Source organism: Anomalospiza imberbis, chromosome 15 (genome assembly GCF_031753505.1).
Source record: "Anomalospiza imberbis isolate Cuckoo-Finch-1a 21T00152 chromosome 15, ASM3175350v1, whole genome shotgun sequence".
Lineage (NCBI taxonomy): Eukaryota > Metazoa > Chordata > Aves > Passeriformes > Viduidae > Anomalospiza > Anomalospiza imberbis.
This window is the reverse complement of record NC_089695.1, coordinates 17933899-17961012: the sequence shown is the minus strand read 5'-3', so window position 1 is coordinate 17961012 and position 27114 is coordinate 17933899. Positions and strand designations below refer to the sequence as shown.

Sequence of the window (27114 nt, the reverse complement as noted above, 5' to 3'; positions counted from 1 at the left end):
GGAGAAACCCGGGGCAGCGGTGGGTGCCCGGCACAGCCCGACCCCGCTGTCCCCCGCTGGAGGCTGCAGAAGGGGCCCAGAACGCCCCAGACCAGAACCACAGCGTGGGCAGGGCTGGCTGGGCCGCACGGCACCGCCGCTGCCCCCCGGCCACGGTGCGGGGACCGAAGCCCCTCTGCCGCCGGGCAGCAATGCCAAGCCCCGAGCAGCCCTGCCCTGGCTCGTGCAGGGATGCTGGCACGGCTCCTGGCGCTCGGGGAGAAGCACACCAGGGTTTTAGGGTGCAAAGGGGTTGGTGGTCCCCCTCTGCCAGCCGGGGAGGGGTCTGGCACACAGCAAGGACTTGCCCCATGCCGTCCCTGGTACTGAATCAGCCGGAGAAGCTCCACGTGTGCCAACCTGCAGAGAGCACAGGGACACGCGGGCACTGCCTCCCACCGTCCCCGCAGCAACCATGGGAACGGCATTTCCTCACACGGATCCCCAACGTCACTGCGAGCTGCTACAGCAAAGCAAAGGAAGAAAGGGGAAACCTAAGAGAGAAACCTAAAGAGCCCACCACCGCTCCCAGCCCGTGTCCATGGCACACAGGTGATGCCACACGCGCCGCTGGTGATGCCACACACCTCTCGGTCTGGCAGCATTGCAGAAACAAATGGAGACAGATGATCCAAGCTGTGCCAGCACATCTGCAGCCTTGGGCAAACAGATCCAAACCAGGCAAATCTGCTCCATGCTGGAAGCATGAGCAGGACACAGCTTGTGGGCACGTGCTGGAACACGGGGACATCCGACCTGGCCTTTCACATCCCTCCCAGGCCCCCCTGCCCAGAGTCACTCCCTGGGCACAGGTGTGCACTGTCAGTCTCCACCAGCTCCAGCAGTGCCAGCCCCTGCCCCTCAGAGCTGCCCTTGATCCCAGGCCATCCCCTGCCACCCCAGAAGGCTGGCTTTAACCTGGCATGGCACACGTGCCCAGCGCGGGCCCCGTGGCTCCTCGGGGCTCTGTCCCCATCCCAGCGTAAGGGGACACGTGCCCAGAGGTGCTCTGTGGCATGCTCCCAGTTACTGAGACCTCCCAGGCCTGTTAAGGAGCCCTCTGCCAGCACAGTGTGAAAGATGCAGTCATGAGCACGGGCTCTCGCGCACACCCAGACCCCGGTGCTCACGGGGCTCCCTGCAGTGCTGCTGACAGAGCCAGCTCCAGCCCAGCCCCGCGTCTCACAGCACCCACCCAGTGCCTCCCGAGGAGCCCACCCTGCCCCCTGGCTCCACCATCAGTCCCCAGACCTGCCAGCACTGTGGGCTCCTGGCTGGGGTGGGATGGCCCTGGGAGACGGGCGAGTGTTCCCTGGGGATGCTGGGTCGTTCCTGGATGTGAGGATGATCCTGCGTGGATCACAGCCGCGGCAGGGCACGCGGGAACCACTGCAGCATCCACATGGGGTGAGCTCCCTCTGGCACTCAGGCAGAGCCAGGTGGGATAAGTGTGCAGCCCCCTGGAGCCAGCCCTGCTGGCACGATGGTCCCTGCAGGGCTCACAGTGCAGACCCACCATCACAAAGAGCATCTCCCAAGCAGGAATAAGTTCCTGCTGCTAATTTCCACTGGGGAGGAAGAGGAGGATCAACTTGTGCTAAAACTGAAGCACAGTATTATCACGTGTCCTAGCCCTCATTTGGATAAAATCCCAGACAAGTTATTAAAGACGTGGCTGCACAAGCCACACAGGTCATGCAAAGGAAGAGAAGTCCTTGGTACCTCTGGCTCCACTGGTGCAGCCCTGGCTGAGCCGTAACCATGTGCCTCCTCCACAGCTCAAAGTATTGCCTACACCAACTGTTTCTTACAGGAATGAAGAGGGGAAAAACGAACCCTGGCACAGGAGAGCCGCATTACACCTCGGCTGGGTGAACAAAGCAGGAAAAAATCAAAGTAAATAATTTTACCAGCCAAACCCAAAGCCACGTGCTTTCCCTGTGGTTTGCAAGGCAGAGTGAGAGCCCAGGCAGGCCTGGCCGTGCCCCAGCCCTGCGAGGGGGGCAGGCAGGGACCTCCCCTGCCCCTCCAAGCATGGAATGAGCTCCTTGGGAAACGCATGGATGCTCCAGGAACCCCCCGTGCGGCAAGGCAGTGGCTCCCGGCGCTGGGCAGACACAGGCGCTGTGCAGCCTGTGCAGGCAACTCGCCTGGGCTGCCCCGCACCCGCCGCAGCCCAGCGCTCCGTGCCAGCAGCCCAGCACCATTTGTCACGGCACAGCCCCGGCAGAACCAGTGCCAGCGGTCACGGCAACCCAGGCAGGTGGTGACTGTTGGTTTTGCACCCTCCAGGAAGCACAGCGCTCCTTCTCCTCCAAACTGGAGCCTGCAAAGGCCAGCGCTCTCCTGGGCAGGAGCACAGCTCTGAGCACTCAGGTGTGCACCTGCACAAACAGGGGCTGCTCCTGGCAAGGCCAGACCTAAACCTCTGATCCTTGATTCCTCTGTGCAAAGCTGGTGAGAAGGTTTGGGCTGTGACTGTTTTCCTCAGGGACCAGAAGAGCAAGAAGGATGAAAATAACGTAAGATGGGCTTTGGATTCCTTCTCCCCAGCACCAAACACCTGGGGCACAAGGACCTGTCACCCCCGATGGCAGCAGGTTACAAAGCAGCCCCAGACTGGGATCATGCTCCAGCACGCCCAAGGGCTTTCTCCCTGCAGAGGCACACGAGGGCACCTGGGGTGCACAGCAGCCTCTGTTCTACCTGCCCTTTGCCCAGCCGAGCCAGGGCTCCCCCGACCCACTCCCAGGGGGACCAAGTGAGCTGAACCAGGGGCCATGGGGAGCAGGATGGCAAAGGCAATGACAAAGTGGCAAAGTGGGCAATCCCCGTCACGTTTCCTTATCACCTGCCTGCGCCTTGTTTGTGTAAAAAGGAAATTAAGTACACACTGGGCAAAAGTTTCACTTTCACTTCCAGTCTGTTGCAGATCCAGTGCCAGCTCCATCCGGGACAGGCACTGCCACCCCACAGCCACGGGCACAGACGTCTCATAAAGGCTTGGTTTCAACAAGAAGCTGCAGACCTGTGGAACAGAACCCATGTGCGAGCACATCCCCGAGCACCAGGAGCTACCCCACCAACCCGCTTCACGTTTTCAGCTGCACAGCAGCATCGGAGCAGGATGTGTCCCAGGAAACACCCCAGAGCTGCAGCAAAAGCCCTGCTGGCATTTCCCACGGTGGCCAGGCACACAGGGGTCAGCCCAGGGGGCAGCTCATTAAAATCACACCCTGCAGGCACAGACAGAAGGGAGACCACACCTCTCTTACAGCAAACCTCAGCTGGGAGCAGGGGCAACCCCCAGCTGCTCCCCACAGCCAGCATGGGACACGCTGGTGGGGGGCAGAGCTGGCATGAGACCTGTGGGACGGTGCCATCAGCGTGTGCCCTGGGAGGCTGGCAAGGCCAGAGGAGCTCCCAGGCACTGCAGGATCCAGGTCCAGCCCAGCATCACCCCCTCAGTCCTGTCCCTCCTCACTGCAGCTCTGTGTGACCTGGCCAAGGAAACAGCAAAAGGAAAAGTGATCCAAAACTCCAAACCAGCCCAGCTGTGCCTCCGGACACATGGGCACCTCCGCCTTTCCCAGGGGAGCCCGGGGCATGGCACAGCCCCACTGGGGCCCAGCCCGTGTGCCTTCATGGGGAGGGGGTTCACAGAGCCTCCCCCAGCCCAGCCCAGCACCACCACACAAATTGCAGTTTGTGCCGCGGGAGCATGGCAGCAGCCGGGGCGTGGACGGGTTTGGTGGCTTCAAATTAGTGCCTGGGAGTTGGAAGAAGGAAAACAAACCAGCAGAAACGTGGCAGGGCACCAGGCTGCACCCAGTGCCTGAAGGGGACAACAGCCCCATCGCCCCCGGGACACGGCGCCTGGCAGCACAGGAGAAGGGCACAGGGAGGAGGAGGAGGACGAGGAGGAGGAGGGTGCCAGGCTCAGCCCTGTGCTACAGCAGGGGGAGGTGATGGCTGGCAGCCCCTGCACGCCCACATCCTCTATCCTTAGATGTGCTGCTTGCTTCCCAAAGCAAGCTGTGGGCATCTCCACATCACCATCCCGAGGACTGGGCTCCAGCTCTCCCTCCGTGCCAGCACAGGGGCTGGAGGTGATGCCAGCACAGGGACGAGCCACTGGCTCCCTGCCTGGCCCTCACACAGGCACAGGGACAGGCAAAGGGATAAAATCCTTCAGCGTCCCTGGTCCCGATGGTCACCACAGCTCCTGCGCCGGAGAACGAGCTCCACGGCATCCAGGCTTCGAGTTCATTATTTATGTCACACTTGAAGTCTCTGCATCTGCAAAACTTTCTGAATAATTTATGGATGGTGGATCAGGGAGGAAGAGGGACACGTTTTGCTGAAAACCAGGTCACTGAATACCAGCCAAGCAGCAAAGGGAGACAATGGAAACAGGCACAGGAACTCACTGGGGGAAAAAGATCCAACAGCATTTATGTACACACAGACACACACACTCCCGAGATGCCCTTGGCATCTGAGGACATTTAGCAAGACCAGCCCTTCAGCAAATGAGGATCATTTTCAACCTTCTCAATTTATTCTTTCTTCTAAGGGAAGGAGAAAGTGCTGTGAATCATTCCTGTTTCTCTCTGTACCTACACTGAGGGCAAAAGCAGGGCAGAGCAGCCCTTTCACCAAACCCTGGCAGAGACTTTGCTCCGTGTCCTTACTCCAGTCTCACCATCCCTGCGTGCCCGTGCTGTTGCCCCTGCCCAGCTCTGCAGAGGGCTCTTCCTCCCTCTTCATCTTCCTCCCCTCCACCACCCAGCCCCAGCGGCCCCTCACCAATAGCACAGAGTTACACGTTCTCCCCACGCCTGCCTTCATACAAAGAGGATGTGAAAAGTTCAGCAGAAAAGGCAAGAGGAAGGAAAACGAGAGAGGATATTGCCAAGACCTCACGAAACTCTGATTGCAGGCAGTCACACTGCCCAAGGGCCCAGACACCCCCAGAACCCCTCAAGTCCTGAGCCAGGGGTCTGCTGCCCCCACGCCTGCCCAGCTCCACAGCCAGGTGTCACAACAACAGCTGAGGAGCAGCATGGAGACAATGACAGTGAGATAAGGCCACCATGCCCAGCCATGGGGAGACAAACCAAAACCACTTGGAAACACCACTAAAAAATAAAAGCTGGCTAAGAAAAGCAAGCCCCTGGTCACAGTCAGGAATGGTGCCCAGATGTGCAATGGCTCACAGGGGTGACATCCCTGCCCCTGCAGCAGTGACACAACCAGCAACAGGCAGCACAGCAGCTCCTCACCCCTGGAGCATCTCCATCCCTGCTGCTGGACACCGGAGTGGTCTGCAAGGGCTCACGGAACACACCAGACCTTGGACCTGTCACACACTGAGGGTGACACACGAGGGAAGAGCCAGCCCAGATCCCACCCAGCACCGGATCAGTCAGAGGCATCACAGCTTGAAGCAGCCCCACAGCCCCTGGAGTCAGTCCTACAGCAGGAGAAGGATGCACAGAGGGCCGAGCATCCCAGCCAGGGAGGGGACACCCCTTCCCAGCCTGCCAGGCAGTGCCAAACCCTCCCCCGGTGCCACACGCGCCGGGGAGGTGGCGGCAGGGCAGGCAGTGCCGGCGCCTGGGCACTGATTTACCCTGCAGCACAATCAGCATTATTCCCGTCCCTGCACCACTGGAACTCCCCCCAGCCCTGTGCAGGAATTAAGGGCTAATCCAGGAACACATTCAATAGAAGCTACAAAACAATTCAGCCATAAAAACATCCTTATCTCCAGAGGCCAGCGAGCGTTCTTCCTGCCCGGCGCTGGGGCACGGCCATGGCCACGGCCAGGGGACAGGAGCCCACTGGCAGCCACGAGCCCACAGGGCTCCCAGCACACCCCAAAATACCTGCACACAGCGTGCCCAGGGCTGGCTGGTCACCTCAGCCAGCACCTGCCACAAGCTCACTAAGCCCAGAGGCACCTGAGGACTCACCAGCTCACTCCCAAAATGTATTTTCTGTGAAGAACAGCGCTGTAGGATTTGTTCTGGGATAAAATGAATGCTACAGGCAGGGCCAGGCACTGCTGCCTTCAGCAATCGCTCCACAGCAGAACACAGCTCAGACCTGCAGAACCATAAATGCACCCACAGCTGTCGGGTTTGAGATCCTTTTAACCCCAAATGCCAAGAATTGGTACAATGGGAGTCCCTGTAAGCCAGATGTTACCAGCTGCTACTTCAGCACAGAGGAACTACACCCATGGAGCTCGGTGTGAGATCAGAAGGGGAGGGAGCAGGAATCAGCCCTTCTGGGAATGGACAGAGTGGTGGGAATGGATGGAGCACCACCTGCCCGTGCACCCTGGGGTGACCTCGCTGTCCCACAGCCCCCACAATGACCCTGGCCAGGCTGGTTCACTGCAGGGGCTCCATGGCACCTGTTTGTGACGTGCCCCTGTCACCCCATGGCACAGACTGGTGACCACGTGTGCTGCCAGCGTGGTGGGGACAGGCCCCCGCCCGGATGGGGAAATGCCCTGTGATTTGGGCCAAAGAAACTTAAACACACAGAAAACCCCAATGACCCCGTGAGGGAACAGCAGAAACAACAGCTCCGCAGCCTGGGGAGCAGCTCACCCAGCACGGCACCCCGAGGGCACAGCTGGCAGCGGGTAGCCACACAGAGGTGTCCCCAGCCCCGGCCGTGGGGACAGGAGCCAGCCCAGCCCGGGCATCAGGGAGGACCGGGACGCTGCCAGCCACAGGTGAGGGTCTCCCCAGCCCCGGAGCCACAGCCTGCATCGCTGCATCCCCCTCCCACCCAGCCCGCTCCCCACTGGTTTGCAGCTCTGCAGCCGCCTCCGCTTCCCCATGGAGACGGAGGGGACGGCACTGGAGGGGTCAGCCCGGGCAGAGCCGCAGGGAGGCTCCGGGCATCGCCCACCCTGAGCGGACACGGGACAGAGGACAGCCGGGGCGGGCAGGCACCAACCCATCACCGCAGAAAACCGCTCCCAAAGGATGCGGCACCCGAGGGTCACGGACCGGGACCTGGTGGGCCAGGACCAGGAGCACACACGTCCCAGTGCACCACGGCCACGCACAGCCCCATGGAGCAGGAGCGGAGCCCTGCACCGCCCTGCAGGACCACACTTGCCTAGATGGACTAGGGCAAGGCCCGTGCATGTGCTGACGGTCCAGAACCAGGACCGCACGTGTCCCCGTGGCCCGGCACATCCTGGAGCACGGCGCACGTCCGGCTGGAGCAGGACCAGGCACGGCCCCGTGGCCCAGCCACACCAGAGCCCGCAGGGGGGGCTCGGGCGGGCGCAGGTGGTCCCGGATGGAGGAGCCCCGGTTGCGGGGGCAGCGCGGGGCGGGCGGGCTCAGCGGGCGGGCAGGGCCGGGGGGCGGGCGGGGGTCGCGGGGTCCCGCAGGGCCGCCCCCAGCCCCGCACTTACTCTTGAGGGCGGCGACGAGCGACTTCCCGTCCTTGATGAGCTCCTTGATGAACTTGTTGGTCTTGTCCAGCTCGGCCTCGTGGGAGCGCAGCCGCTCCCGGAACTGCGGACTGTCCAGGCAGCACTCGCTGAACTCCAGCGCCGGCAGCCCCATGCTGCCCGGCACGGCGGGGGGAAGCACGCAAAAATCCGGAGAAAATGCAAAACGGAACGGCTTTTAGGGCGAGGCGCGCAGCCGCCGGCGCGGGCGGGCGGCGGGAGCGCGGAGCCGGGCCAGGCCGAGCCGAGGCGAGCGAGCCGAGCCGGGAGCGGGGCCGGGAGCGGGGCCGGGAGCGGGGCCGGGAGCGGGGCCGGGAGCGGGGCCGGGCGGAGCGGCGGGAGCGGAGCCGCGCGGGGGCGGAGCCGCTGCGGCCGCGCTGGGGCCCCGCCCGGGCCGGGCCCGCCGCGCCACGCCCCCCCGCCGCGCCACGCCCCCCCGCCGCCGGCCAATGGGAGCGCGCAGGCACTGCCTTTCCCCGCCCTTTTCGCCCGCTCGGCCAATCAGCTGCGGGGGCGGGGCGGGGCCGTGCCCTGCCCGCAGCTCCCGCACCTGGGCCGGCGCCGCCGCTGCGGAGCCGCCTCTGCCCGGGGCGGGCCCGGCCCGGCCCTGCCCCGCTCCGGCCCTGCCCCGCTCCGGCCCTGCCCCGCTCCGGCCCGGCCCCGCTCCGGCCCTACCCTGCTCCACCCAGCTCCGGCCCTACCCTGCTCCGGCCCGGCCCCGCTCCGGCCCCGGCCCCGGCCCCGCTCCGACCCTACCCAGCTCCACCCAGCTCCGGCCCTGCCCTACCCTGCTCCGGCCCGGCCCCGCTTCCCGCGACCCTGCCCGGCCCGACCCCGCCGCGGGGAAACCCGCGCCCGGCCTGCGGGAGCGCCGCTCCGGCCCGCCCCGCGCCCGGCCGGGTGGCGGCTCGCACGTTTCTGCTCCCATCACCGCACATCTGTGCGGGAGATTACTGCCCGGGCTTAGTGGTGTGATCTGAGAGAATGAAGCCGTAATCTTCTGGAAGGGCTGGATGTGGAGCGGCTCTCGATGAGCCGCGGGGTCCTGGCCCAGCACCGTGTCCCCAAAAGCATCGTCCCACGGACGATGGCTGTCGCCACTTCCCTCCACAGAGGATGGATGTCGCCACTTCTCCCCCCAGACGGTGGCTGTCGCCGCGCACGCAGCCCCCGTGGCTTCTCCCCACAGCCCGCTTCCTTCGGGAGCACGCCAGGAATTTGGCCCGGGCGCAGCAGCTGGCTCGTCCCCTCCTTCCCCCGGCCGGGAGCTCCCGCAGCAAACTGCAGCCGCACACCGCAGCTGCTCCTCCTCGCGGGGCCGCCGGGCTGCCCTGATCGCCGGGACACCCGGACACACCGGCAGCGCCAGCCCCGCGGGCCCCGCAAACCCAAAAACCAAACCCAGCACAAGCGCCGGCACCGAGGCTCCCACGTCGGGCACTTCTCCCTGTGCTTATTTTCGTTCTCAGCCTGGTGCTGTTTTTCGGCAGAACCCCCCGGCCCGGCCGGAACGGAGCGCACCGAGCATTCCTGTCAGCTCAGCCGTGAAACGCCACCGGGGCCCGGGCCAGCGCTCCTGCGAGCTGCGGGACGATGGTCCGGCACAAAGCTCGGGCTGGCAGGACGGGCTCCGGCCCACGCCTGCGGTAGAAAGTTCATCCACCTGTGTTTTCCAGCGGGTGGGTGCGGGCACAGGAACCTGACACCAGCTCAACCTTTTGTCTCTGTTTTTTTAGTCCTCTAAAGCACGATTCTCTCCATCCTCACACCACAGCCTAATTCAGGCTGAGTCACCGCCTTCAAATATGGTTTGTGAGCCACATTTTTTTGGATGAGGCCTCCTAATTATAAAAAGGGATGTAATACTAATTACATGCTTATCTTGTAGGCAGGATATAAAGTTTAATGAGCTGTCATTTACGCCATATGCACACAGCCCCATAAAAGCATGAGATGTTATTATTTGGATTATGCTCCCTAATTCTACCCTGCACAAAGCCACAGGAGCACTATTTTGATTTTATCCTTCTCCATCACCATTGTTCATATTTAAAAGTGTTCCAGCACTTACTGCTAATAGAGAAGAACCTGTAACTAGATTTATAGGACACTGCCTTAGAGGATGCAAATATCTGGGGCTCAAAATTGATTTTTTTTTCAGCTCTTTTCCAGAATCACAGAAAATGATGATGCCTAGACTGTCATTTTCTGATGAGGACAGAATCGAGGCCATACAAAGCTCTGCCACACATGAAGCACCACTGCAACTGAGGCCTCAGGCAGGCAGCGAGGAATCTTCTCCCCTTCTCCTGGCTGCATTCATCAGGAGACACTCATTGTGTTTGAGCTCCAAATGTGGGAGCAGAGCAGGGCAGCAGGACTGGGGAGGAACAGCCATGGACATCTCCCAGCCCCATTTCCCTGGGATTGTGCATCCAAACTGCAAAAGAATATCACAGAATACCCTGAGTTGGAAGGGACCAACAGCAGCCATCCATCCCAGCTCATGGCCCTGCACAGGACACCACAAGAATCCCACCACATTCCTGAGAATGTTTATCACTGAAGGGAAAATAAGCAAACGAACACCGCAGACTTCCACATCCTCCTGCCCGTGGATGACAACAGCTTGCATCCCTCTGTAATCCCTGCCATATTTGCCTGCTTTGATTTATTGTTTCAAGCAGCTGGCTTGTCTCACCCCAAGTGAGCCAGGTCAGCTGGACACCGTGGAGGGACCAGCAGCACTGGACAGAGCCCTGGCCACTGAGAGCTCAGCCCACTGGCCACAGCCAGTCCTCCTGCGAGCCTCCGCAGGGCTGTGCTCACACACCCTTCCCACAGAGGAAAGCTGTGGCTGCCCTAATCCCTCACTCCCACCCCTGAGCCGTCCTTGACCACACATTAGCACATTCTCCCACACTCACCAACCCACATCCCACAGCTCACTCGCTCAGGGAACATCTGCAGAAAACTACTCCAGCATTAAAATATTTTTTTAAAAAGAGCAGTTTCTACCTAGATTAGGTGATTCTGGATCAAATAACTGCTGGTGCAGAGGTGGGGGCTGTGGAAGAAGGGGGGAGACTGCCAGAGGGCAAGGTTAGATGGGATATTGGGGAGAAATCCTTCCCTGGGATGGTGGGCAGGCCCTGGCACAGGGTGCCCGGAGCAGCTGGGGCTGCCCCTGGATCCCTGGCAGTGCCCAAGGCAGTGGAGCTTGGAGCAACCTGGGATAGTGGAAGGTGTCCCTGCCCACGGCAGGGGTTAGAACTGGGTGATCTTTGAGGCCCTTTCCAGCCCAGGGTTCTCTGCCTGCAGTAGCATCAGCTCAGCCCCAGCGTTATCTCTGGGTGGGTCACACAACCAGCTGGATTCAACCGGTTTGTTTGAAAAACAGCAATTCTTCCCAGAGCGAGCTTTCAGCTGGATCAGCTCCCTCATCTGAGCACAGCATCCTCCCACCTCCACATCCCAGCCCATCCTCACAGCCGCTGCAGTTGTCACTGGGTGCCCGTGACACATCCGTCGCTAACACGGCAGAAGGAGCCCCTTCTCCTCGGGGAAGCTCTCTGCCAGTTAAGTTGAGCAAGCAGGGAAAGCTGGAGTGACAGCAGGAGCGGGAGGTGAGGAGCCAGCCCCGTCCCCGCAGGGCAGCTCTGAGCCCCCAGCACCTCCCGGCTCCGTCCGGGCAGCTCGGAGCCACAGAGCCCCGCGGAGGGGCTGGCTCCGAGCTAAACCCCTCATCCCTGACTGTCCTCGGGGGATCTTGGAGCCTCCTTCCAACAGCTGCCCCGGTCCAGCAGCGTTCCCACCTGCAAGAACCAGACAGAACCCGTGTTACAGGGGCGGGGGCGGTGGAAAACCACCCACTGCTCCAGGTCTCACAACTTGGGCACTAATGCATTTCATTAAACCCCAAGAGACACCAGCAGGCATCCTGACTGCCAGAATGCAGGAGCTGTACCAGAGGCTTCTTGGAATTGCCCTCAGGCAGCAATGTTCAAGGTCTATTTATTATGTGGCTGTATATCACACTCACATCTTCCTTGCTCCCAGGACTCTTTTATTGGGCTAGACACAGATGAGGCATTGTATATGGCAAAAATAAAACACCCCTGCTCCAGATAATGCATTAGACCATCATAAGGAATCCCCTTGAGTTCCCCATTGTAAAGCAAAGGGGAACATTGACCTGTTGTACTGACAAGCCTCCAAGAGATCTGATCCTTGACCTTGGACCTTTCCTTGGCTGTGAATACAGCTCTAGGGTAGACACCAAGGGCTGCCCCTTCTCCCATGCTAGCCTGAAATGTGCTGTGGGTATGTTCTTGTTTGGAACTTCTCCATGTGACTGCAGCAAACGGCCTCAGCGACACCTTCAGCGTGACAGTGCTCCCTCCACCGAGCACTCACGAGCTTTCCGTAGAACATGATTTCAGATATATCTATTTCAGAGTGGAGCAGTACTTTTCCTTACTGCGTTGCACCTCTCACAGTCACACATGAATTTCCACCTACTCAATTCCTTTTTTTTCCCTTCTGCAGCTCACTTTTCTCCTTGCAGTCACTCCTCCTGGCCCTCAGGCAGATTTGCAGGGGTGGGCGAGACAGGAGACGGGAAGAGCAGTGACACAGCTGAGCCTCTGCAGGGGGACAGATCCCCCCAAAATGAAAAGCAAACCGGGCTGGGGTCTCTGCTCCCAACCCCTCTTCAGCTCCCAGCTCATGCTCATTAACCTCCCATGATTTTTTGCAGTACTCATCATTACCACTTGTGCTGCCAAGTCTCCCCAGACACCACAGGTTTGGAACTGGTTTTGGAACTGGTTACCCGCTGAATGGAAATATCAGTGCCATCTCCTGTGAGTCAGCCTGTGCTGCCACAACCATCTCCACATCCAGCTCCTTCCAGGCCCCTGGAAGGACGTCTTCTTCCCCCTCTTGCTAGATATCCACCACCCTGCTCTGCAGAACCCTTGTGCCAGCGGTGCCTGGATGGAAAAGGACCTCGTGAAGCTGGTGGAGAGTGAAAGATCAGGGATGAAGGGAATGCCGTGTTCATGCCTTGGGCCATGAGTTCCTCTCCCCTGCACATTGCTGTAACCACAGCTGAGCCTCTCATCTGATTTAGCTAATTGGCTTCTCCTCCTGCCCGTGCTCTGCCACACTCACCTGCCTGGACACGCCCGGGTCCTCGCTGTGCCACCTCTGCCAAGCCTGGCACGCGCCCCTCAGAGACCTGGAGCACCAGGGAGAGCAGGAATGTCCGGGACAAAGCCCCCAGGCCGTGCACCCGAGGGGAGCTGTCTCCAGAAGAGGCACCACTCCCTCTCATCTCCCTGGCAGGTGTCAGAGCAGAGAGAGCGGGACCCAGCTCCTGCAGGGACACTCCTCAGGCTTGAGAGAGGCTTCTGGTGCTTGTGCTTTTAGCCAGTGGGGAGGTTTGTTTCCTTTGGTTCCTTGTTAAAAACAGAAGAAAACTCTTCAGCTGAGACCCTGGGCAGCTGTGTGTACCCCTGACCCTTGAGCTGCTCTCAGCTTTGCTGGGCTGCTCCTGTCACGCTGCGTGGGTGGCACTTTGCCCAGCTCTGTCAGTTTTTGGCACAATTCCCCAGAGTTCTGCTTGTCTTCCCCTTCCCCAATTTCAGGGGCAGCTTACTTGCATTTTTACTACTTCATTAAGATTTAAACTCTGCTCCAACACCTGTTCAACTGCAAACCTCCCTCCTCGTGTCCAAATGTGTGACCCCAACCCTGCCTGCTGACAGAACCCCGGACCAGGATCCTCCTCAGAGCACAGGGACACTCACAAATGATGTCAAGTTTGACTTTTGTTTCCAGGATGATCCTCAGGGTGCTGGAGCCTGGCTGCCACTCTCAATGTCTGCTTTGTGTTCCCATAACTCAGTGGTGGTATTGATGACCAATGCCCAAAGGCACCCTGCGAGCCTTATGTTGAAGCAGCTTTTAGAATTGCCATGCTGGGGTCTGTGCTCACCCTGTTCTGGCCAGGAAAGGGACATAGAATAACTTACAAATCAGAAACGTTATTTTAAAGAGTAATGCCTCAGTGGGCGGTTGCAGAGGCTCGGTTCCCCAGCAGCACAAATCCCCGTTTGACTCGAGCCACAGTGACCCTTCTCTGTGTCCCCTGGGAGCAGCATTCCCACTGTGAATGTTACCAGGGCTGTGCACACATGTGGGACAGGACAAAGCTCTGCATTATCGCTGCTGTGGGTTATCACAGGCTGGTTTACAGACCAGGAAGGTCCCAGCTCCTGCAGATGTGACGGCGGCTCAAGCACGGAGATGAGGGTGGGGCATGTCTGGAGGCATTCAGCACATTTAACACGGTGCAGGAAGAACACAAAGGAACTCCATAGAACAGCGTGGGTTGGAAGGGACCTTCCAAATCATCCAGCTCCAACCACGGCAGGCACAACTTCCCACAGGACCAGGCTGCTCCAAGCCCTGTCCAACCTGGCCTTGAACACTTCCAGGGATGGGACAGCCATGACTCCCTGTTTTCACCTGTGCATTTGTATATTCACTCACCTTCCAGGCAAGGACAGGGTCACTGGTGCTGAGGATCACTGTCCCCTTGCTTATGGTCCAGGTTACATCTCATCCTGAGAGGAGGGTGTGCTTCCAGCACCATCATTCCCTTCATCCCTGATCTTTCTCTGTCCACAAGCTTCACTAGGTCCTTGTCCATCCAGGCACCACTGGCACGAGGGTTCTGCAGAGCAGGGTGCTGGTTATTTAGCAAGAGAGGGGAAGAGGAGAATCCACTCCCATAACTGCCAGAGAAGTGGCAAAGGAAACATCACCACAGGCCCTCAGGGAAGTCCTCAGTGACAAAAAAAAATAGAAGTGATACATAAGTACAAAGAGTTTCAAGCTCAGGATTTTTTTGGGTGAATTCCTTAAGCGGGGAGGTGGACTCACAGCACACAATACAGAAAACCCACAACACTTCACTGTGATGGAAATGTTTTTGAAGAAAGAGCTGGTCATAGATGGTCTCTAAATTCCCTGGGAGGAAAAGAAAAGGCCTGACAGGTGCATTTTGGGCAGTGACAAGGCATTGAGCAGCTGGCCAAGCTACAGTTAAGCACACGAAGTCAGAAACAAGTTCTCAATTAAATGGAAAAGTGAAATTAGACACGCCCCTGGGAGTCACTGCAGTGCAGGAAGCTGAAATGGAAAAGTAAAGGAACCAAGGGCTATGAAATTGTCAGTGATATCCATGGAAGAGGTATTTAAATAACAGAGTTAATTATAAAGATGACAAAGCTCCATTGTCAGGAAAGGCTAAACAGCCTGCCTATTCTTGCCCTCTTTTCTGGGAGAAATACAAAATCCCCTCAAAGGCCCAGCCAAGCAGCTGCCACTCATTTTCTCTCCAAACATGAAAGATCAGCCTCTCTCCATGTTCTACAGGGGAGCTTGGGCCTGGTAATGCTCCATGGATAAACACTCCCACAGGTGTGACCCAGGGGTTGTGGGGACAACAGGGAGCACCAGGCAGAGGAGCGGGACCCCAAGGAGCTGGGGGTGTAAAAGTGCCTCATCCTGCTCCAGAAAAACTCAGCTGTGTCCCTTGGAGATGGAACAGCAGCAGGCAGCACCCAGAGGTGCACCAAGACCAAACCCAAGGCTGGAAAGCTTTGGCCACCACCTGCATTGGACACCCACGTGTCCCATCCCAGTGCCTTCGGCCTCACAGGAGCTGGAGGCAAGTGCCAGTGTCCCCAGGCTGGGTGACCAGCACGGCTGCCCCAGGCAGGAGCTCTACAAAGCTCCCCCAAAAGCTGGTGGGGCCAGAACAGCAGCATTTATAGCCCACTCCACGCTGGTTCCCATCAGCAGTGACACCCTGCAGCTTCTCCCTCTCCCAGCAGCACCTGTGCAGAGGGAGCCCTTCCCAGAGGGCACCTGGGAGCCCAGAGACACAAAAGGGGTTCAGGGACATCTCATTCCCACCCCCTGCCATGGCAGGGACACCTCCACTGTCCCAGGTGCTCCCAGCCCCAGCGTCCAGCCTGGCCTTGGGCACTGCCAGGGATCCAGGGGCAGCCACAGCTGCTCTGGGCACCTGTGCCAGGGCCTCAAAAGGACCTGCACCACAAAAAGTTTCAAGGACAACCCATCCCTAAGGATTCCTGTGCCTAAGGAGGCAGGATCCATGCCAGGCAGATGGGGGCTGCTCCTCACAGGCCCCTCTGCAGGGGCGTGAAGCCATATGAAACCTCCAACCACTTAAGCGGGGTTATATTATCACAAGACAATTCCAAGGAGAGGAATGTTTTCCCAAAATTTGTATAACCACTGGAAAAATGTCACAAACCACTGTGAAATTGAGCTGAAGCAGTGTTTCCAGGAATTAGAACCAGAAGTTCCCAAACCAAACTCTAGTTTCCTTTTTGGAGGGGCTCCAGAGATGTCTGCTGTGCATTAGCCCTGGTACGACCCGTACAGGGATGTAAGCGCTGCCTCCCCCTGTGTAAATAGTAATTTCCTCCCAGTCCTCAGTGTTCCCTCTTTTTTCTGTCTCTGCTCCTGCAATCTGGATGGAGATTTTCCTCTCCCCAGCACTCAGAGACCAGCCCTACACATGGGCCACTTGACAGCAACTCCCTACTGTTAGCTTCAACGCAAATCGTTTTAATTCTCATAATTAGGCAAGGCCACTGCCTTTCCTGCATAAAAATATCTTCAAACAGCTTCTCGAAATTCCTGTGGAAATCCCCACTAACTACCCCAGCCGTGCCCGGAAGCCCAGACAAAGGGTTTGTTCCTGGGGCTGGGGCTCAAGGAGCCAGTCCGGGTTCCCCCTGCCTGACCCCACAGCCCCCCGGTGTCACTGCACCCCAAAGTGTCACTGCACCCCCGGTGTCACTGCACCCCCGGTGTCACTGCACCCCAAAGTGTCACTGCACCCCCCGGTGTCACTGTGTCCCCCGGTGTCACTGCACCCCCGGTGTCACTGCACCCCAAAGTGTCACTGCACCCCCGTGGTGTCACTGTGTCCCCCAGTGTCACTGCACCCCCGGTGTCACTGCACCCCCGGTGTCACTGTGTCCCTCAGTGTCACTGCACCCCCGGTGTCACTGCACCCCCGGTGTCACTGCACCCCCGTGGTGTCACTGTGTCCCCCGTGGTGTCACTGCACTCCCAGTGTCACTGCACCCCAAAGTGTCACTGCACCCCCGGTGTCACTGCACCCCCGTGGTGTCACTGCACCCCCGGTGTCACTGCACCCCAAAGTGTCACTGCACCCCAAAGTGTCACTGCACCCCCGGTGTCACTGCACCCCCGTGGTGTCACTGCACCCCCGGTGTCCCTGCACCCCCGGTGTCCCTGCACCCCCGGTGTCACTGCACCCCAAAGTGTCACTGCACCCCCGTGGTGTCACTGCACCGCCGGTGTCACTGCACCCCCGTGGTGTCACTGCACTCCCAGTGTCACTGCACCCCCGTGGTGTCACTGCACCGCCGGTGTCACTGCACCCCCGTGGTGTCACTGCACCCCAAAGTGTCACTGCACCGCCGGTGTCACTGCACCCCAAAGTGTCTCCACACTCTGTGCCCGTGTGCCTCTGCCTGGGTTCTGCACATCATCTGTGCCCCGCCCTGAGCTGCCAGGGAACAGGGAGCGGTGGCGAGCAGAGGTGACCTGGGGGTCCCCAGGGGCTGGGTGCGGTGGGGAAATCCCGGGAGCGCCGAGCCAGCCGGCCTGGAGGAGCAGGCAGGGCAGGCACGGGGGGCTGAGCCCGGCTGACTTACAGGAAAAGGGAAGAAAAACCAGAAAACAGATTTGCGTTTTTAAAGTTAATGGTTATAGAAGGAAAAACAAGAGCCGGGAGCTGTGCCAGCCTGTCCGTGTGTGCCTGTGCTGGCCTGTCCGTGTGTCCCTGTGCTGGCCTGTCCGTGTGTCCCTTTGCCAGCCTGTGCCAGCCTCTCCGTGTGTCCCTGTGCTGGCCTGTCCGTGTGTCTCTGTGCTGGCCTGTCCGTGTGTCCCTGTGCTGGCCTGTCTGTGTGTCCCTGTGCCAGCCTCTCCGTGTGTCCCTGTGCTGGCCTGTCTGTGTGTCCCTGTGCCAGCCTGTCTGTGTGTCCCTGTGCCGGCCTGTCCGTGTGTCCCTGTGCCAGCCTGTCCGTGTGTCCCTGTGCTGGCCTGTCCATGTGTCCCTGTGCTGGCCTGCCCATGTGTCCCTGTGCCAGCCTGTCCGTGTGTCCCTGTGCCAGCCTGTCTGTGTGTCCCTGTGCCAGCCTCTCCGTGTGTCCCTGTGCCAGCCTGTCCGTGTGTCCCTGTGCTGGCCTGTCCATGTGTCCCTGTGCTGGCCTGTCCGTGTGTCCCTGTGCCAGCCTGTCCGTGTGTCCCTGTGCTGGCCTGTCTGTGTGTCCCTGTGCCGGCCTGTCTGTGTGTCCCTGTGCCAGCCTGTCCGTGTGTCCTTGTGCTGGCCTGTCCATGTGTCCCTGTGCCAGCCTGTCTGTGTGTCCCTGTGCCAGCCTGTCCGTGTGTCCCTGTGCCAGCCTGTCTGTGTGTCCCTGTGCTGGTCTGTCCGTGTGTCCCTGTGCCAGCCTGTCTGTGTGTCCCTGTGCTGGTCTGTCCATGTGTCCCTGTGCCAGCCTGTCTGTGTGTCCCTGTGCCGGCCTGTCCGTGTGTCCCTGTGCTGGCCTGCCCATGTGTCCCTGTGCTGGCCTGTCCGTGTGTCCCTGTGCCAGCCTGTCTGTGTGTCCCTGTGCCAGCCTCTCCATGTGTCCCTGTGCCAGCCTGTCCGTGTGTCCCTGTGCTGGCCTGTGCTGGCCTCTCTGTGTGTCCCTGTGCCAGCCTGTCCGTGTGTCCCTGTGCTGGTCTGTCCATGTGTCCCTGTGCCAGCCTGTCTGTGTGTCCCTGTGCCGGCCTGTCTGTGTGTCCCTGTGCTGGCCTGTCCGTGTGTCCCTGTGCCAGCCTGTCCGTGTGTCCCTGTGCCGGCCTGTCCGTGTGTCCCTGTGCCAGCCTGTCCGTGTGTCCCTGTGCCGGCCTGTCCGTGTGTCCCTGTGCTGGCCTGTCCGTGTGTCCCTGTGCTGGCCTGTCCATGTGTCCCTGTGCCGGCCTGTCCGTGTGTCCAGCAGCCCACAGGACAGGCAGTGTGGCTCCAGCTTTGAGTTCAAGGTTTTGTCCCGTCCAGGGAGGCGGCTCCTTCCAGCCGAGAGCACCAGAGGCTGGAGCTCGCTCCACGCCCCACTCCGGGCTGCTGCAGCCCCCGGGAGCAGCGTGGGGTGGCACACAGCCCCAGTAAACACCGGCTGCTCTCAGGCTGGCTGGGGAGGGTGTGAAGAGCGCGGCGCTCCGGCGTGGGACATCCCTCGTGGCCCAGAGCTCCCGAGGACGGGGATGAGGATGGGCAGTGCTGTCCAGCGGTGCTGCAGTGGAGGCACGGCCAGGTCTTGGCGCATTCTCTCGGGCCTTGCAGCGTGCCAGCAGCGCAGCGCATCCCGGGCCACTCCTGCCTGTCCCCCGCGCTGGCCTCGCCAGGCCGGGGACCAGGGGACAGGAGCTGCAGAACAAAATTCTCCTCATCGTCTCCACCATTTCCCAGGGACATACCGCATCTGCTCAGGGGGGTGGTGTGAGGTGTCTGAGCCCCCGGGGCAGGCACAGAGCCAGCCCTGCCCTCCCCTCGCTGAGCAGAGCCAGCCCGGGCACTGCTCCTGCTCCGTGCTGGCTTCCACAGCGCTGCTGGCAGAGGACTGCCCTGGAGAGGTGCAGATAAGATAGTGATGATGGGGAGCCATGCCGTTTGCTGTTGAAAACACCCGGTGCCTGCTGCAGAGCCCCCCACCCGATCCCTGGCGCAGGGGCACGCCGGGCACCGCGGCAGGAAGAGCTCGGGCAGGTCCCGCGGGCACTGCCCCCGCGCCGGGCACCGCGGAACTTCCAGGGGCTCCCGAGGTGATCCCGGCACCGGGGCAGCCCCGGGGCACCCCACGGGCACCACTGCCCACTCTGCCTGTGCCCAGCTGAGGCAGGGTCGGCATGGAAGTGCCCATTCCCTCAGAACACTCTGCTCTGCAATCCTGCCTCTCAGCGAGCAGTGGTTCCTTTCCCTACAAAGCTGTCCCCCAGACACCAGCCGCAATTTCCAGTTAGAGGTGGTCCCCTTCATTCCCCTCCTGTTCTTGGCCCTTTGCTGTCCCCATCCCATGGCAGATGCAGGAGGGCCAAGGGCTGAGCTGATCTCATGCCTGTTTATATTCATGTGGCTTCTGAGATTTGGTTTGGAACCATAAAAAGATGTTATTTACTGTACGATTAAATATTTGTTTCCTAGTGGGTGGGACTTGGGTGAACTGCAGTTTCTACGGCACCCTTTAAGCATGACTTACACTCTTTCCCATTGCCTTCCTTTTTGTACCTTTAATTCCCTCATTCCTTATCAGCTGCAGGGAGGCTTGCCAGGGACTTTACACAGTAAAAAAACGAAACTAAACCAGTGAAAATAACAACCCCAAAACACAAATGCAGAATATTTCTTAATTACTCAGGAGTACCTCCCCTGCACATGCATCAGCCCAGCCTGGGCACCCAATTACCGTGCTGATAATGGTGGTGACAGTGCTGTGACATGCTCGAGCAGGCTGTCACAGCCTGTGCCTGCAGATTATCTGCCTCACCAGCCCTTCCCAGGGTGCTGTGTTTAGCTCTGATGGCTGCTGTTTCCAGCAGCAGCCTGGCAGGGCAGGGCTGGGTTTCCCCTGGCACTCCCGTGTCCCCGGCAGGGTGGCACACTGTTCCACGGGGATGGGACCAGCTCAGGGCTTCTGTCAGGCTGCCCACGTTTGATCCATGGTGTGGTTTGTGGGGATGTCCTGTGCAGGGCCAGGAGCTCCCCTCCAGCTCAGGCTCTTCCACGATGCTCTGATGAGGTGACTCCTCATTTTTCTGGTTTTCGGACAGCCACCTCTTAAACGCAGTTCCGTGTAGAAGCCCAGATGATTTCCCTCGCTTTTCCTGGAAGCAGGAGAGTTTTGCATTCATTTGGTGCTTCCCAGTCGGGCTCTGGCAGCCGAGGCCAGGGCACAGCCAGAGCCCGGCGGGGCCGGCCGCCCCCTGCCCCGCACAGCCCCGCACTCAGCGGCCAGGACAAGGCCAAGCTGCGATTTTCCGGGTTAATTGCCAGGATGCCAGTGCAGGGGAGAGACAGAGATTCCTTTGTGCCGGCTCCAAGCGCCTCTGTTCCAGGAGAACGGCTTATAACCGACCTTGCTTTGTGTGCCCAGCCCTGGCTTGACACTGTTTGCACAAGTAGCTGGGCTGACAAAGACAAAATCAGGAATTCTTGGAGATTTTGGGCAGTGAGGTATCTCCTGGAGCAGCCCTCAGACACAGTAGCCCCAGTTCTGATTTCCTCATGGGTTCAGATCAGAAAATCCAGTGCTGCAATGAGCAGAGCTGACATTCCTGAGTGAGCCCCCACGCCGGGGTCCTGGGCTGCCCTCCCCACCCTCCCTCACCCAGCGAGGGAGCAAAAACCTTCTGAGGCAAAGAAACATCCTCCAGGGGCACACAGGGATCCTCCAGGTCCTTCCATCCTTGGTCCAGCCAGGTCTGGCCCCGCAGCACCAGCACTGCAGTCCTGCCAGCAGTGCCGGGGCACTGCCTCATCCTGCTTGGGCCGAAACGAGGAGAGAAAGGTCTGTGTCCATCGTCAAGCACTTGGGAAATAAAATGAGAGCCAGAGAGTGCCCAGCGCAGCACAGGGAGCAGCTGGGACAGCTCTGAGGGGATGTTCGTAGGCAGGACTTTGCCACCTTTCCTTCTGAGCCACCACTGCTGATGACAGACACGGCTCGGAGCCCTTTCCTTCCCAAGTGGGAAGAAAGCTGCCTTGGCTTGGCTTCCAGGGAAGTGGGGCAGCTACAAAAGCTGTGGAAACCACACAACAATCAGAGGAAAGAGGAGAGTGATGCTGAGGAGCAGATGCTGGCTGCAGGCCTCACCTTGGGAGGGAGCTGGGAACGACAGCAGCTTCGGCAAAGGAGCGGCGGGCGACGCACCTCGTCCTGCCCAGGGCATTCCCTGGGTGGCAGCAGCTGCCAAGGTCAGAAAGGATAAAAGCAGCCAGAGCTGGATAACCTGAGCCTGAGCAGCCTCCTGGGCTCTCTATGTTATGATATTTATAAATGTATATCTATTTTATATATTTGTGTTTATATATAAGTAGCACAGGGTGCCCAGAGCAGCTGTGGCTGCCCCTGGATCCCTGGCAGTGCCCAAGGCCAGGCTGGACATTGGGGTTTGGAGCAGCCTGGGAGAGTGTGAGTTGTCCCTGCCCATGGCTGGGGCTGGAGCAAGTTGGGCTTTAAGATTTCTTCCACTCCAAACCATTCCATGAGTCTGTGATTCTGTGTTTGGTACGTTTGGAAGACTTTGTGATAAGGGAATAGCAAACATGCTCGTGGGATCTCAGCAGCTCTTGGGACCAGCTGTGGCAGTGGATTGATGCTGGTCATGATGGAGAGGAACTGCAGGGAGGAGACATCGCTGGGGAGCAGGGGAGGAGGACAAATGGATTCTGTCAAGCCAACTTGATCTATTTTTAGATTAAACTGTAATTAAGTCAGTACTTGATAACAGGAGGACTTTTAAGGTAATGGGGCTTCTGTTACATATCTAAATGCAACATGGCACATATTAAATGAATCAGGAGATGTCTGTTTTCCCCGGAATGTAATTACAGAAGAGGCCTCTTGCTCAGGGTATCCAGGAGAGCCCTCTGGGAGGCAGCTCTTGACTCTGAGCTAATGCCCAGCCGAGTAAACAACACTGGGGTCAGTGTCTCAGGTCATTTGTTAAAATACAAAGGCTGGGAGTCATTCCTGCGGAGGGGCTGCTCCCTCCTGGGAAACAGGGACTGGGAAACTCCAAAGGGATCCTGGCCAAGGAGCCAGGACTCAGAGTCACGTTCAAGACCACGGCAAAGACAAACAGAATCACTGTCCTGTGTCTGCCTGGGGGAGTGACAGGTTCTGACAGGGATCAGGGAGGGCAAGAGGATCTTAATGAGGCCCAGGCTCCTGCCTGGCTCTCAGGGGCAGAGCCCCGACCCCACCCGTGCTCACACAGGAACAGAAGCCACACCTGGGGCAGCTGCAGCAGATTTGGGAGCCCCCAGAGGTACCCTGGGCCACCAGAGGTCCACTCGGTGTGACACCAACTGTGCACAGGGACGGCTGCACCCGCTGCCACTGGGCCAGAGTGGCCAGCTCTGCTGCCACCCAGATGTGCTCCAGCTGTGGATGCTGCACCTTCACCTGCGTGGGCCTCAGATGCCCATGGCTGCCAGATGTACCACAGCCAGACCAGCTGTGCCCCGGCTCCAGCTGTGCCCCCTGGCAGGGCCATCGCCCCTCCATTGCCCTGTGCCCATCCCATCCAGCTGTGCCCGTCCCAATCCAGCTGTGCCCGTCCCATTCAGCTGTGCCTGTCCCATCCAGCTGTGCCCATCCCATCCAGCTCTGCCCATCCCATCCAGCTGTGCCCGTCCTAATCCAGCTGTGCCCGTCCCATTCAGCTGTGCCCGTCCCATCCAGCTGTGCCCGTCCCAATCCAGCTGTGCCCGTCCCATTCAGCTGTGCCTGTCCCATCCAGCTGTGCCCGCCCCATCCAGCTGTGCCCATCCCATCCAGCTGTGCCCGTCCCAATCCAGCTGTGCCCGTCCCATTCAGCTGTGCCTGTCCCATCCAGCTGTGCCCGCCCCATCCAGCTGTGCCCATCCCATCCAGCTGTGCCCGTCCTAATCCAGCTGTGCCCGTCCCAATCCATCTGTGCCATTCCCAATCCAGCTGTGCCCGTCCCAATCCAGCTGTGCCCATCCCAATCCAGCTGTGCCCGCCCCATCCAGCTGTGCCCATCCCATCCAGCTGTGCCCATCCCAATCCAGCTGTGCCCGCCCCATCCAGCTGTGCCCATCCCATCCAGCTGTGCCCGTCCCCATCCAGCTGTGCCCGCCCCATCCAGCTGTGCCCAGCTGCGGCTGCCGCGGTTCCGCGGTGCCCTCTGGCGGCCCCGGAGCCTCCCTGCGCCTCCCTCTGCTGCGGGGTTTTCCCGGCTCAGTCATTTTATCCACCTTTTCCTCCATTAAAACCTCTGTTTACCTTTCCCCCACCTTCCCTCTTCAACGATTGTTGAAGGGAAAAGTGGCTTCGTAGGAGTTTCTGGTCACCAAAATTCACCTTATTATGATAAACACCCTAATCTGGAGAGACTGCAAGAGGAAAGCTTTGGCCCTGGTAAGAGTCCCCCCAAAAAGAGAGCACTTAGTCAGAGATCGATTCCTTATTTCACCTAAAACTGCTTAATGGAAAGCAGGAATAAGAAAACTATTAAATCAGTCTTTAATATGAATAATACAATTTCATCGCTTTACGTATTTAATCTACATTTAATTCATTATACTACTTAATATACAGAATATTTTGTTAAAAAATAAAGACTCAGAAATAGGCTGAAAAAATAAGTGGCATCTAATTTTTGGACCTGAATTTTTCACATCTGTAGCACAGCTCTGCAATGACCCATTTCTCTGTAACCCAAATCACACCCACCTGTGACTGGAGTCTCATGTGGTGGGTCCTGTCCTTCACCTGTCCCCTGCTGCCACGTGCCCGCTGCCCCTGGTGCTGTGCAGTCAGTGCCAACCCAGCTTCTCCCAGATCTGAACTGGGCAGGCTGGGTGAGGCAAATGCAGCTTTCCCTGAGACTCATCACAGGGACTTTTAACGAGTTTTAGTCATGCAGAGACACAGTTGAGGCACCCACTCCTCCCACCACCCGCCGTGAAAGGGCACGGTGTGTCCGCAGTGACACGTGCACGTGGGGACAGCCAGATCCAGTGTCACAACCCTGACATCCATGCTCTGCCCCACATCTGCACCCTCTGAGCCAGGCTGCCCTTCCCCAGTGCCCCACTGGGCCCCTTCAGCTTTCATTCAGAGGGTCGAAAGACACAAATAGGATAAAAATGGTCATCCTGACAGCACTGAGCGTGTGGCGCCAAGATGTCCCCAGAGATGCCCTCAGAGGACGGGGTGGGCAGGGGCAGACGCCCACAGGATCTGGACTGCTGCACACGGAGTGGAGGGGCCCGAAGAGCTCCCCGGCCCCCCTTGTCCCTTCCTGTGCCTCTCGTGCCCTGTCCCCTCTTGTCCCTCTCCTCCCGGCACTGCTGCCATCAGGGGTTGATGGCAGCGCCGGGGCTCGTTCCCAGGCTGCTGCACGCTCCGAGCGTATTTTTAATGTATTTATCTCCCGCCAGCTTCCTGCCAGGCTGCTCTGGGGGGAAACGGGCACCGAGAGGCAAACGCTGCTGGGACACTCCGAGTGCCAGCGCCAGCCCGGGGGATGTCACGGCGCGCGGTGGCCGCGGGACCGGAGGGTGGCCGGGCCGGTGTGCTCGCCACAGCCGGCCTCCATCAGCCCTCCGTGTGCTGCCCGGGGCAGCAAGGGCTCTGCAGCAGGACGGAGAGAGGCTGGCAGCGGGCAGGGATGGTGGCAGAGCTGGTGGCACCGTTTGTCCCCGTGCCGCGGGCGGGCGAGCAGAGGTCCTGCGAGGGCCTCCGGGAAGGGGCAGGCTGGATTCAATCCTTGTCTTTCACCTGGGCTGGAGTCCAGCCCCAGAATAGCCGTCCAAAAACAAGATCACATGGGAGGAAAAAAATAGCAAGGCGAAGGATTATCCATCCATACTTCCTTGTCCTATGCGGGCGCGGAGCCGCGGCGGCAGCGCCAGCCCCGGGGCCGCTCCGCTCCGCTCCGGCCGGGCCCCGGCGCGTTCCCGGTGCCAGTGCCCGGCTCGGGGGCAGCCGCGAGTGCTGCGAGGGGCCTGGGTGTGACCCTGGCAGGCGCTGCCGGGCTCCGGGAGGCGGAGCGAGGGGCAGGGTGACCCCAGCACATCCCTGCCCACCCCGGGCAGGTCAGCGGCGCTGCCTCCCAGCCGCCCCCAGCGCCCAGCCCCGCGCACCTCGACCCTCCTCAGGTGAGTGCCTCTTCCAGCATCCTGCACTTCCCACCCTGGCACAGCGTCACAGATTCCCGGGGGCTTTGCAGTGCTTTCCCACAGGGTCTGCAGCAGGTTCCTGGCTCCTGAGCTCCTGGCCAAGCTCAGCAGCTCGTCCACGTGTGTGGTGCTGAGGAACGGCTGGGCTTTCCTTTCCTCTGCCCCGGCGCTGGGGGCTGGCAGGAGCAGGACGGGGCTCAGCACTTCGGTGCTGTCCCAGCTCGTTCTGGGCTGAGCCGTGCCTGCCGAGTGCTCCCAGGATCCTCACTTCAGGAGGGATGGAACCGAAGCGGGACTGGCAGATCTCGAGGGTCTCACTCTAAATGTGCAGGAAGTCTTGTTAAATCGGCTCTGCTGTGGGGCCGCGGTTTGGGGGCTGAGGAGCCGCCGGGACAGCGGGGCTGGGGCTCAGCTGCCCTCACAGGCACTGAGGGGCAGGGGCCAGGCAGGGGAGCACCTGCAGCTTCCTCAGGGCTCTGTGGTTAATAATTCACTGTGCTTCCAAACAGCCCCGGGAGCTGGCTGTTACTGATGGGACTCGGAGCCCAGGGGGCTGGTGGGCGTGAGCTCAGCAGGAACTGGAGCAGCAGCCACCCATCAAATTCATCCCGAGAGCCTGAGAAATACCACAGGCACCTGCTGCAGGTGCTGCTGGCACTGCCCAGGCAGCGCTGGACTGGGGAGGGCAGAGGGGAGGCAGAGCTGCTGCCAAGGCAGTGCCCCCACCCAAGAACAGGCCCCATCCCTGTATTGACCCCATCCCTGCAGTGTCCCCACCCCTGCAGTGTCCCCATCCCTGTATTGACCCCATCCCTGCAGTGTCCCCACCCCTGCAGTGTCCCCATCCCTGTATTGACCCCACCTCTGCAGTGTCCCCATCCCTGTATTGACCCCATCCCTGCAGTGTCCCCACCCCTGCAGTGTCCCCATCCCTGCAGTGTCCCCATCCCTGTATTGACCCCATCCCTGCAGTGTCCCCACCCCTGCAGTGTCCCCATCCCTGCAGTGTCCCCATCCCTGTATTGACCCCATCCCTGCAGTGTCCCCACCCCTGCAGTGTCCCCATCCCTGTATTGACCCCATCCCTGTATTGACCCCATCCCTGCAGTGTCCCCACCCCTGCAGTGTCCCCATCCCTGCAGTGTCCCCACCCCTGCAGTGTCCCCATCCCTGTATTGACCCCATCCCTGCAGTGTCCCCATCCCTGTATTGACCCCATCCCTGCAGTGTCCCCACCCCTGCAGTGTCCCCATCCCTGCAGTGTCCCCACCCCTGCAGTGTCCCCATCCCTGTATTGACCCCATCCCTGCAGTGTCCCCATCCCTGCAGTGTCCCCATCCCTGTATTGACCCCATCCCTGCAGTGTCCCCATCCCTGCAGTGTCCCCATCCCTCTGGCTCTCGGTGCAGGGCCCGGGGCCACTGCAGCACTGTCGATGTCTGGGTTTTGGCCGAGCTTCCTCTCCCTCGTGCCTGGCGCAGATCCAGCTGCCCAAGTCCATGTTTGCTCTGTGTCTGCGTCGCTCCGGCTCTTGGCTCCATCC

At 59.8% G+C, this 27114-nt stretch overlaps 1 protein-coding gene across 3 annotated transcripts in view; it reads right to left on the bottom strand.

The window, feature by feature from the left end:
- ARHGAP26 (Rho GTPase activating protein 26) overlaps positions 1–7771 on the bottom strand; it is a 108194-nt gene extending 100423 nt beyond the window's left edge. For all 3 annotated transcript variants that reach the window (XM_068206260.1, XM_068206261.1, XM_068206262.1), the window contains exon 1: positions 7487–7771. In XM_068206260.1, the coding sequence (XP_068062361.1) occupies positions 7487–7640 (154 nt within the window). In that variant the 5' untranslated portion in view covers positions 7641–7771. The remainder of the gene's footprint in view (positions 1–7486) is intronic.
- Positions 7772–27114: the final 19343 nt, after the last annotated feature.